At 35.1% G+C, this 12716-nt stretch overlaps 1 protein-coding gene across 3 annotated transcripts in view; it reads left to right on the top strand.

Annotated features, from left to right (window-relative positions):
- TARBP1 (tRNA guanosine 2 -O-methyltransferase TARBP1) overlaps positions 1-12716 on the top strand; it is a 40210-nt gene that overhangs the window by 8922 nt on the left and 18572 nt on the right. For all 3 annotated transcript variants that reach the window (XM_071806291.1, XM_065834157.2, XM_065834158.2), the window contains exons 7-14: positions 787-922; positions 2000-2096; positions 2797-2886; positions 4656-4794; positions 6501-6597; positions 6893-7068; positions 10236-10333; positions 11149-11310. In XM_071806291.1, the coding sequence (XP_071662392.1) occupies positions 787-922; positions 2000-2096; positions 2797-2886; positions 4656-4794; positions 6501-6597; positions 6893-7068; positions 10236-10333; positions 11149-11310 (995 nt within the window). The remainder of the gene's footprint in view (positions 1-786; positions 923-1999; positions 2097-2796; positions 2887-4655; positions 4795-6500; positions 6598-6892; positions 7069-10235; positions 10334-11148; positions 11311-12716) is intronic.

Genomic DNA, 12716 nt, shown 5'->3' on the forward strand with positions numbered 1-12716 from the left:
CTATCTGTCGGACTTTTTGGTCTCAGCCTATGTAGTTAGGCATTCAAAAGAGTCAGCCCAAGTGCTGAAGCAGAAGCTGAAAGGGGATTATTTTATTTTGAGATTGGATGGAGGAAGATTTCTGAGATTCTTGCACGTTTTGGTGTTAGTGTGGGCTGAAAAGAAGGAGCAACCTTTGAAAGACCAGAATTTAATAGCTGGTCTAACTGGATTAAGGGTAGAAGCAGCTCTGTTCAGTACCCTCTTTCTACAGGTACATATTCTGGTAGGAAACACCTTACATCTTTGTAATGCCATAGATGCCCTGTTTCTCTGCCCTGTCCCAAGGTGTGTATTTTATCACAAAATAGAGGGTTTATGATTAGCAACCATGAGACTGGATGAGCTGCTTCTGCAAATTGTAGCTATGGTGTCTTGCTTTGGCCACACCAGCATCCATTAAACTGGTCGAATCGCCGTTTACTTTCATTTGCCATCAGCGGACTGAATAATAGTGTAAAAAGGCATTGTCTAGTACTCAAAACAATCAGAATTAAGTCACTGAATATGGTGACTAGTGCAGATCACCAAAGCCAGAATTAGGTTTATTTCTGGTTATCTCCATCTCTTATTACCTTACTGACCTTTGGAATGTACTTCTTACACTGAAATAATTCAGAAATCATTCTGTTGTCTTTCATCTAATTTTCAGAAATGATAACAACACTCTCTTGCTGGGGTCTGTGTCATTTAAATGCACTGGAGAACAAGAAATCACTCTGGATTTTGTGTCTTGTTTATTTTAAGGTAGTTTTCTGCTAAGATTTATTCAGAAGATGACAAGTAGACATTGGTGTGCTGTTCCCATTTTGTTTCTTTCTATGGCTCTGGCATATATCCCTGCGTGTAAAGTCCTGGGCACGGAGGGACTTCATGCTTTAAGGTAAAATGTACACTGCATTTTGTTCTTACAGAATTCTTGCAAAGAAATGTGCTGAACATCTGGAGAGCCAAGATTTAATCCATGTTTGTTACTTCAGGGAGGATGGGGTGGTTTTGCATGGTAATGGAAGGTTTTTTCTCCTTCATGCCTTATTGACAGTGGAAAGCAATTTAAGAACCAATGTATTTATATCTCTATGTGACTTAAAAAATGAGTGTTTTGCATTTCAGTCCTTTGTCATCACTTCCTTTTTGGCATCATTTTTCCCTGGTCTTCCATACTTCATAACTGATATATATCAAACTTCTTTTTCTTCTAATTATATCAAAACTTTATTTAATGGCAGTTGAGGCTGTATCAGGGAACAGCCCACAAAACTGAAAACCAAAAGACTCATAAATAAAAGGCTAGGCAAAAGTAATTGACATGTGCATTTTCCTCAATCACACTGTTTCCCAAGTGTGTGCTTTCATTTCTTACAGCCACTAAAAATCAATAATTGTTCCAGTTTAATCAAATTTGAGCTTTGAAATAAAATCTTACTGGTAGTTGAAGGAATATTGGCTCAAATTTGTTTACTGTGGAAAAAAAACAAAAAAAAAAAAAACAAAACAAAACAAAACCAAAAAACAAACAAAAAACCCAACACAGCTCTGTTGATAAAAGAGCATTGAAGATTTCTTTCAGTTTTGTGCTAGAGTGGGAATTTGGCAAACATTTCTCTGCTTGCTACAGATAGAAATGCAAGTATTAAATTATCAGTTTGAACTGATGTGATCATGGGGATTGTTCTTTTAGTTTTGGCTTTGTTCTGCTTTTCCCCGCTCCATGCTTATTATCTTGTCAGGTATATGCTTATCCAAGTTTTATTATCAGGTTTTGAAAGTACATGTACACGTAGTCTTGGTTCTGAATTGTATGCTATCCAATCAGGCAATGATTGTGTTCTAGTTAGTAGTATATATTTCTTAAATACAATCTAATGTATTTTAAATGGTTAATAATTAGTAAATACATGAAAATGTTTAAACTCCCTAAGTGTGTCTTTTCTACAGTGCATGTTTTTCCTCTTTGCAGAGATGTCCTCCAGTGTACTATGATTACACATCAGATTTTGTTGCGTGGAGCTGCTCAGTGCTATCTTCTTCAAACAGCTATGCATTTGACAGATGTGGTGAGTTTTTTCGTGTTTGTTTTTGTGTTGGTTTTTTTTTTCTTCCTGATGTAATAGGAATACACTAACACTTTCACAGGATAAATGGTATTAAAAAAATTTGCTAAATACAACATAGAACAACTGATGATGTTGGATTTGCAATTTTTTTAGTGACTACTTAAAACTGTGCTATATAAATGTGCGTATGCTTCTCTTAGCGTCTGTTTTTCATAAGATGTATATTTTTTCATTACCTTTTATTAGTTGACATTTTGTAGGGTTTTCATGCAGTAATTACGGAATAGTATCATCTTATGATATCAATTGCATAAACTCAGCTTTTAACAGATAGAAACTAAATGGACTTTTCTGAAATACCAAAGAGAATGAACATATTCATAATAACAGAATGCTGAAACTACCATTAATATTGAAATAGCAAGACCTTAATTATTCAGTAAAGTATTCAGGCTTCGGTTGGCTTCTAGTTATACATTAACTTGCATATAGATTTGAATGCTTGGGGAAAACCAAATTGTGTTCCTTGGTAATGATAAGTTGGTCCAAAAGACAGAAAAATGAGTCTGTCATGGAAAGGAAAATATCAGTTTATTTTTCTGAAACTTGCCAGATGACAGCAAACTTCTTGAGTCCCTATACAGATGTTGTCTGTTGTATATTCTATTGGCAACTATTGTAACTTCATGAATTTCTTCAGGATAAAGTGTCCCTCCCAGAAGTTTCAAGCTTTCTTCTGTCCCTTAGACCAGAGGAGTCGCTAAGGAGAGATACTATGTTATGGATGGAGGTGAGAACTGAAGCTGGTTTTATGTTCATCAAACGTTTTTTAGTACCCGTACAAATGTATTATTGCTAATTTAATATTTAAATAGCTAGCTGCTTTTACATTAGTACATTCTGGAATTTCTGGATGTGGAGTCTGAATGGATTTATGTTTCACTTGAGAGTTGTGAATTTTTGTTTTTTTTTTTTAATTCTATAGAGGGGTTAATGTTAACCCTAAACAAATTATTCAGCAGCTTCAAAGTGGAAGAATTCTAAGCGGGGAGAAAAATATGACTTTTTCTTTTTTCATGCAGAAATTCTACAGAAGCAAAAGCTCTTTCTTGAGGCAGAGGTTTGGGGTTTTTTTTGAACTACAAAGCTTGTATGTCTCAGTTCATTGTGTTTCCTAGAGTTCATCTCAATATTGCACCTGTTGGGTGTAACCATATTCAAATGCAAATCAGAATCAGGTCTTATCAGGCTTTTTTGCCCTTGAATACTGGTCCTTTAAGAGACTTCTGTGTGTTCATCAAAATCCTAGTCTTCTGCATCCTTTGCCAAGATTACAGGAACTAAAATCACTACTGGTAAGCCTGTACTAGTACCTGAAATCTCTTCCATCAGGGATCCGTGCTCACTCCTCTTGGTGGTTGCTGACTTCATGCAGTACAAAGCAGGGTGCCTTGTGGAATCCACAGAACCATGACTTGGGCTTCTCCCTCTGCTTTTATGAAAGATACCAGGTGGATGTAATGCCCTCAGCTGAAGCTGCTTTTGCTCATTGGGTTCTACAGCCAATTGTTTGTGTATATTATCTACATTGTCTTTGTGGCTACTTCTAATTTCTCCTCAACTACCTGTTGTAAAATTTCATTTAATGGAAAGGAACACTATTCTGTAAGTTTGCTCTGTCTTTAGAGGTATAGTCTGCTAGTATGGTTCATGTTATCCCTTTTAGTTCTGAAATTACTGTCCAAGAGAATGTGGATCTTGAAACTCTCGGAGTGGGTCAGTATATGGGCCAAAAAAATTGTTTAAGAGCTGCTACTGGTTTGCATGGTTTTTTTTGGTGAACTCAGCACTGGTAGGAATAACAGGGTGATGTTGAAGGGAAAAATTTGCCTACCATGTAGAGTGAGATTGTACGTTTTAAATTTCCAGAGGATGTATGTGTTATGTCTTTGCAAGATGCAAAATTCTATGAGAAAGCCTCAAGAAGTCATTTTATATAAAGAATACACTGGAGCCAACTGAACATGTAGCCATGACTTGGGTTTGTTCTACAGCAATATAATGTTGTATGATTTTTTTTTTTTTTTTTGCATAGTGTCCTCTTTTTATGGATGCTGCACTTTGCATCCTACTTAATTGATTTTTTGGTATAAAAGTTGGTGTTGGTGGTTGTTATTTTTTTTGTTTTGGTTTGTTTTGTATTGGTTGTTTTGTTTGGTTTTTTGTGGTTTTTTTTTTTTTTTTTTAGCAGCTCTCAGTAGATAGCACTTGGCTGTGGGAAGCCATTCTGAGACAAGGGAATTTTTACTACTCTTCCTTATTTTTAAGCGCTGGATTTTTTTTGTATTAGTACCAATCTTTTTTGGGGGTGTTCTGAATTGCTCTCTGGAAGAACCTTTTTTGATGTTAATTAGAGGAGAGTGTGTTAAGCCTCAAGGGAGACACAGTTAATACATCTCACAGTATGGATTTGGTGTCACAGCTCATACTGTTATGTTGGTAGTGTCAGTATAGAGCTGGCATATATGGTTAAATAGTAACATACTGGATTTAATTTAGCTTTGCAGTTGGTTGCAAGTGAATGACAGATGCTTCAGAAAGTCTGTAACTTCTGATTTTGAACATCAAGAAACATCGTCATTATATCAATATGTACGCACTCTTGTGAGAGAGTACCTTAAGACACCAGTATCTGAAAGTAAGTTAAATTAATATTAGTATAAAAAGACTTTGAGGATGATTTAAGCAAAAAATGACAAAAATCCTTTGGATTATAGAAGAGCTCTTTGTTTATATATATTGTACCTGTTAGAATTCTATCTAATTTATGGTATTCATGATTCCTAAGTTTGAAATTTATTCTTTAATTCCAGTTCTCCTTCATAAAATACAGTCCAGCAGTATTAATTGAAAGTTAAACCTTAATATTGAATTTTAAGGGTGCACTGTTGCTTGTCCATTTTATTTATTTTGTTACTTTTTTTGGTGACATGTGAAAATGCTGGAATATGGGGGAAGAGGAGAGCACAAGGGAATGTGAACAAAGACAGGTTCTGTAGCCTTTCTCAGCAGAGCTTTGCAAAATGATGAAGTGTATTTGTGGAGAGAAATGCCTTATAGTTCTGCAGCTTGGCAGCTCATGACACACCTTCCTGTGTAGTGACGTTCTTGTGATCTCGGAGTGCCTGCAATTGGCTGCCACACCAAGGAAGGTTGTTTGTATGTTGTATAAATATGCAGATAAATCCTGAAAGGACTTTTTTCTTCACTGCCACATTTTAAATTATTGTAACTTTAGTTTAGAATTTTCTTTCAGATATGTTGAAAGGAATGGCAAAATGACTTTTTGAATAGTTGATCTTTTGTGTGGTACTCACTTATTTGCTACTTAAGTACTGCAGTTGTATCAAATTTCATATAGTTTTATAATATCAGAAGTCAGCACTTCTTTTATTTATACCTATAGGAGATATAGCAGCTAGACCATAATTTGCTAGTGATAAATACCTTCAGAAGCTTCCTGCAGCCTGGGAAACTTCACTTGGTTGTCTTATGGTTAGAAAAGTTGCAAGCAAATTTTGTCTATTGATATTCCAATGTAAATGCTTCGCTAAAAATTTTGGCAGATCGTCTCTCCTTCCTGAAATGCTTGTTTAGTCCTTGGTCTATATTATTTGTAGTTCCATGGCAACCATCTATGTTTTGCTTCCAAAAAGTGATGTTAGCAATTTCCTGGTTAGATATGATTCTTAGCTTACAAACAGCTCTGTGGAGGAAAAAAAATAAAATTCAACCATGTCCGGCTCCTTAAACTGGACCTCCAAAATGTGCTTTGCTTTCTAAATTCCCAAAGCCAAAAACGTACCAGTCAAAACCCCCTAAAACTAACTTATGTACTACTATTTAAGAAACAGTTTTATGAGTATGGTGATGTAGTCCTACATAAAAGATAAGAGAGAAACTTTGGTCAGATATTTTTTTTTATATTTCCTTTTGACAGAGTAGTTTTCATTCTTCAGGTAACTCAGCTGGTCAGAATCACAGCTGATGTTTTTGACGAAGCGTGGAATTATGTTCTTGGCTAACTTCATTTGAATATACTAATGCATTTTTAAAAGCAATAGAAAAGTCTGTTGGGAGCTACTACATAATATAGCACATTGCCTAAAACTGATTTCAGCATAGGGGCCGATGAGATCAGCTTCTTTGAGGTGTAAAGGAAAAACATTTGGGTTTAGTTTATCTTGAGATAAAAGAATACAAAAAAAATGTAGTAATGTTCTTGTTAGCATTGATTGTTGTTATACAACTAATTTATTTTAATAAGTTATAAACCCAAAAGTTTTTAAAGTAATGTGAAAGTATTTTTAAATACTGTGAAAACTTTACAATATCTTTAATCAGGAGAAAATTGCTCTATGCCTGACTGGTTTGAAGCTAAGCTTGTCGCAACAATGATTCTGTTGGCTGCAGATGTGGAGCAGATGAGGAATAAATGCAGGTAAGTATGAAATATCTTATTTTACATTTCTCTCTTTTTCAAACTCCTCACTCCTGAAGGATCCGGTGGAAGCCTGATCAAGTCAGGAATTCATGGGTTTTTCTCTGTAGACTTTCAGTCGGTCTGATAGTTCATTAGACCTTTTCCGACTCTTGCTGCAAACATACCGGGTAGCATTTCTAAAGATACTTAAGTGACTTGGAAATGTGTGTCCTATTAATTTCCATAAGTGACCTCAGCACTTAAGGCAGATATTCAGAAGAAGACTTTATTTTTGATTTTTGTTTTTATGTAGTGGAAAAAGCAACATAGAATGGATTGAACTAGAGGCTTTCTTGAACCCTCTTCTGGATGTCTTGATGAAACTTGGCAGTAATGCTTACATACCAACACTGAAAACAGATAAAAGCCTACAGCTTCTCTTGAAGTTATTGCAGACCCGTTCGTTAAAATGTTCCAATACACAAGATGGTTAGTGATATCTTCAGTATACTGTGTCTTTTTTAATTATAGTGTAACTAAAACTAAGGTACTTAATGTTTTAAGGCTATATTGTTGACAATCTGGCATATCTGTAACAAAATGGAGCTGTGAGTCCAGTCCTACAGGGGTTCTTCTCAAGGTGTCACAGGGTCTAGGAACGGAGACTATGGAAGCCCTCTGAGAAAGCAATTGTTAGCCATTAGTATTAGCTTAGCAGTTAAAATTTGCGGAGTGTGACCATATTACAAATATTTATAGGCCTGTTCTTTGCCAGTGTATGGATTCCATAAATCATTTAGACAATTAAAAAATAAGTTAGTACAGAAACCCAGCCTAACCCGCTTAGATGCACCAGGTTCAGCTAGAGCCTTCCCTGGGATCCTGCTAGCCGTACTGTTTTCCGAGTTGACTGGTAGATGCTTTTGTCTCAACTAACACTGTTTAAACTGCAAGAGACAGGATGCCTCCGACTATTTCACAGTATTGGGCGTGATTTCAGTAGTCGTGTTTAACTGACTTGCTTCAATTTGGCCTTAGTTAAGAGGTGCACGCTTAAGCGTGAGCCTGATGATCTGACTGGGAGTTTGAGCGGGTTCAGCATTTCAACTCATAGACCTTTCAGGAGACTGAAAAAAACTATGGAGTCCTTGCTACTTTTGTTAGAACTTGGTCAATTTGTAACCAGAATAGATCTATTTTTTTGTGAGAACAAGTGAAAAATTGCATTTTTTAATGAATTAGGATGCTGAACTAGAAGAAGAAGGGTCTTGGAATTTGGGTACCCTTTACCCACATTATTATGGGATTTTTTTTTCAGTATTTTTAAAACATGAAGTGCAAGAGTACTTTTGGAGCAGAAGCCACAGATCTAGGCTTTTGCATGAAAAAAAAAGTTCAGGTTCTTCATCCAGGTTTCATAAAGTTGTCTAAATGCAACCCTGAAGCGAATGCTTAACCTAATTTTAAAAAGTGCTTTATACAGTCACCGCTCTCTTGAATTTTAGCTATTTGACTGAAATAGCTGATCAGTAATTACGCAGACTGCTAAAGTTCCCATTGAGGGGTGGTCTCTGACTGCTGGAGTGGATTCCTTCAGGTGAAACTCCAGTGGAAGATGTGCTCCAGCTGCTTGTGTGCATTCAGTCCACAGCACGAGGTCAGAGCAAGCCTGAAGCAGAACCCTCCAAAACACATGACAGCGTGTGTTAAGTTTTTAGTATCTAGTATTTAACTCTGTAAATCAATTCCTTATGTGCTGCTCTGCTTGCTAATATATGTAATCAATAGCTCCTGCCTTGAAAAGTTTGGGTTACTTCACATGTGAAGTTCTGCACAAGAGCTCTTGAGACACAGCAGGGCTGAGCATCACGGTGTCTCCATCCTTCTGAACACCTCCACAGGTGCTCCAGTCCAGGTCATCATCTGTAGAGTCTTTCAAGAGGCTTTTGGAATTGGACTTGTAATATTACGTCTTTTTGTGTTTAGTTAGACAAGGATTATTTTTCTTATATTATTTCCTACAATGTTTTTGTGCTGCTTCCTCCTGCTCAGGAGAGCCATGTTATAAATCTTGTTTCTGCAGCTGTGAATTGGCAGTTTTGAGGGGCAGGGAGAGTAATGCTGTGAAATACAGAGGTTTTGTTTCCATGTTGAGTAAACAGGAGGAAAAAAAGTCCAGTCTATAAAATGGAAAATTATAAAATGTGAGGGAAGAAGAAAGGAATTTAAGCTTGCGAAACAAAAGAAATAACAATTGGGAAGTGTTTTATTTAAGAATACTTTAATGGGTATAGACATGTCTGCAACGTATGCTGAAAGCAGCAGCGTTTTCCTACAGGTCATGCTGTCTATACTGTTCTTAAACTTCACTGTTTCAAATAGTACGTTTCTGCTAATTAGTTTTTGATGGTGTTACAGAGCCACTGGTAGTGAATTGGATCTTACTGTCTTATGTATTTATCTGAAAAATTTCTGAATTTTAGTTGCAGATGATGTTTTAGTGATTTGAGACTTGGGGTGAACTGTAGTAATAACTCGGCATAGTAAAACTGTTCTAAACAAGTTAAGCATTAGAAATGCAGTCCAATGAGCCATTTTAATAGAGAACACTGAAAGTAAGTGCAGTATAGATTTGGAACGTGTGGAAACATGTCCCTTTATATTTCTACTTTTTGAAGGTTTCCATTTCATAATAGGTTTGCTACATGAAGTGTGACTCAGGGTTAACTCCACAAAACAAACAAACAACAACAGAAAATAAAACCAAACAAAAAACAACCAAAAAAATTCATCAGATAAAACCACTGGGTAACTCTCCTAAATACTGAAACTGATGGCCGATAGTTTTAGAACAAGATTGTCATGCAGAGCATTTTAACTCCATTTTCGTATTGATATATTATTTCTTTGGCTGTCAGCTAGCCCTTACCCTTGAAGCACAGTTTGAAATGTGTTTGTGGTTAAATATGTTTTAGCAGAGTGAGCTACTTCCCTTGTGTAATAAACTTGTCTTTTTGTTTGTAGTATACTTTGTAGTCTAGCCTTTTCTTAGAGAAAGTATCACATTTCTTGTTATAACCTTGCATTTTTGTTTACGATGTTAAGCCAGGAAGCTACGTGACTGGAATCTTGTAAGATTACTCTATATCCAAAGCTGAATTAGTTCTAAACAGGAAAAAAACAAACCAAAACCAAACCAACCACAACAGCAAACAAAAACCCCAACCAGTTTTCACTTCTGTGTATATAAGAAATGGCTAACTGCATTTTTCTCAGATACAATTAATTGCTGGATATGGAAACTTTTGTTTTTTATTGAAGACTAAGTTTATCATAAGCTGTTTGTGCTGAGGGTTGTGAATAGCACAAAAGTGTGCAAAGCAAGTCAGAAAAATATGGTTTGGTCTTCTGGTTTTGTATAGGTTTTGGTCACTGACTCATGTTAAATATCAGGAAAGAATACTGTCTGGTTTGACAAGCTCTATGACTCACACTGCTAAAGAGTACAGAGCTGTTTAAAGGTATTCTTAGGTATCTGAATACTTATTACAGTATAATTTTGTAACTATCTGCATGATATAATAAATTTCTCTAGGCAAGTGTATTTCTGTATGTTAATACTGTTGTGTGGGGTTTGTTTTGTTTTCTTCACACAGATGGGGTATTGTGTTTTATTTGGAAATCTCTAATGACACCTGTGGAGAGTATTCTCGAGTTTATTCTCCGACAGCTTACTACAAATGAGTTAAGCACTGTAAGTAATTATTGTGAGACAACTCTGGTATGGTTTTGCTTGTTAATTTCATTTACCAGTATTCCTAGTTTTCATATCAAATCTTTGAACAGTCAATTTGCATAGAAATACTTCTGTTAGCTCTTTTTTGAATGGGCACACTAAGAATACAGAGGAAAAAAAAAGGTGTCTTGACAAGTAGTGTTTAGTGTCTGTAGTTATATTCTTTGTTTCTTCTCAAATCTAAAGAAATCATGTAGTAAGAATTCTTAAGTATCATGTTGTACTGTATCGTATCTACTAGTACACTTATGGACATAAGATGTTTGGAGCTTGGAGACTTTTAGTGCTCAGCCTCTTAACATCTTTATTGATTGTCTTCTACTTTGCTCTTTGATGTAGTCAGTGTTTAAGTTTATACCCCAAAGAAACCTGTGACTTTTGAAGCAAAATGACTTTGATAGTAGCAGAGTTTGACTTCTCTAAAAACACCCTGTTGAATGTATTGAAGAACTGCGCTGCTTTTCAGAGAGAGAGGTGGTACATGTTTCCTTCTTTAAAGAGCATTCAAGTCATGTGTAAATAAAAAGACAAAAGACAAAAATACCAAGCCCCCTCCCCCAAAACCAAACCAAGCAAACCAAAACCAAACAAAAAACAAAACAAAAAAAACCCACCAACCAAAACCAAATAAAACAAACCCCTGCAAAATTAAAATGTTATTAAGCTTCAGTGACTGTTGTTGTCATTCTGCTGTAATTCGTTACTATTAGTTTTCTTTCTTCTAAGTTTCCTCCTCTTAATACTTCAGTTTACCTTTGTTTCCTCATTTTTAGGTTGACGACCTGGATCGTTGTGATCTATACTTAGCTTTAATTCCAGAGATAGTGAATTTGTGCTTGCAAGTTAGCTGGAAGAAAGTACCATCTATCAAGAATTTCATTTTGTCCCTGACAAGTGCATCTATTTGTAATCTTCAGGAGAGAAATTATGAAGAGGTAATTTAACATTATTTACAAAAGTAAATTATTAATATAAAATAAAACAGTAAGTTTTAATTAAAATATTTTATTTGTAATGCTTATGTTTATTAGATTATATGTAAATCATTCTATAGACATACTATAAATACAACTTAATGTTTAAATATTTATATTTTATTATACATATTAATGTAACTATATATCATAAAATAATTAAAAGTTTGTGTATATATATTCCCTAAAATATTTGTGTGTTTAGTTGGCTGTATAATGTTAACTTAAAATACTTGTAGCTAAGATTTTCAGTACTTTCGTTTTCTTACACTTAATTTCTTAGAAGTCTATATAGCTAAAGAAGAACTTTAGTTATAATAATGGACTATGTGTACTCAAAAGCTTTTTCCTCAAGTATGAACCAGTCTTACTGAGGAAGTTACTGCTAAATGAAAATGCCTTTTGTATTAATGATCTATTAAATTTCCAAGCTGGAAGATAGAGAGAAAAATAAATTCCAGAACCCAGCATGGCTTTGGCTTTTTTGTATAGTTGTGCTGGTTGTCCCATAGTTGTATGTATTAGGCTAGTATATCTGAAGTAGATACATTTTTCAAAAGGTAAAGAAACATTAATAACTTCTATAAAAGTAGGAGATTTAAATTTGACTTTGGGTGGTATAATCTTCAGTATTTTATGGGTAGAATTATTGATCAAGAACAGTTAATAATTGTAAGTATTTGATTTTCTAGGTTTACTTTTCTAAGGAAACAAAGATCAAGACATTTTTCTTTCCTTTGGTTATGTGAATTAGATATTTGTTCCAGTAGTTTCACAGTAAACTTTTTATGGTTCAAGCATAGTGTTCACTGGGGACCTCTACCAAATTATTTTGAATTCAGTGGAATTAGACTGTCATGATGATTTCAGTTGCATATGTAGTACATCTTCAGTTTAAGAAGAAAAAAAAACTGCTGAATAATTACAAATGAGAAAAATCTTTTCTGTGCTTTAGACAGCTGAAAGTATCTTGAAGATATTTAAATAACATTGAGCTTTTCTTAGGTAACTATATGCTCATTGACTGTTTTTACTGAGTCGTTTTATTTTGTGTCTCTTGCAATATATGTGTTTATCACACAGAGTAGATGTTGTGACCTTTTAGCCTCTTGGAGCATTTAGCATGTGGTACTCTGAATTTTAGCTATCTTCTTGCACTTAGTTTCTCACTACATGGACCAGCATATTTTCTCTAATTGCCATCCAGCAATAAACTGCTACCTGCCAACACTATAGTTGAGATACACACCTGCACTTAACGAATAAGTGACTGTAATTTGCAAGGTTTATACTTTTTTCGGTGCTTGCAACTTGTGATTGATTGCACTGACCCAACCAAGAAACTCTGTGTTATGCATAGGGTAAGA

This window comes from Patagioenas fasciata, chromosome 3 (genome assembly GCF_037038585.1).
Source record: "Patagioenas fasciata isolate bPatFas1 chromosome 3, bPatFas1.hap1, whole genome shotgun sequence".
In the NCBI taxonomy this organism is placed as follows: domain Eukaryota; kingdom Metazoa; phylum Chordata; class Aves; order Columbiformes; family Columbidae; genus Patagioenas; species Patagioenas fasciata.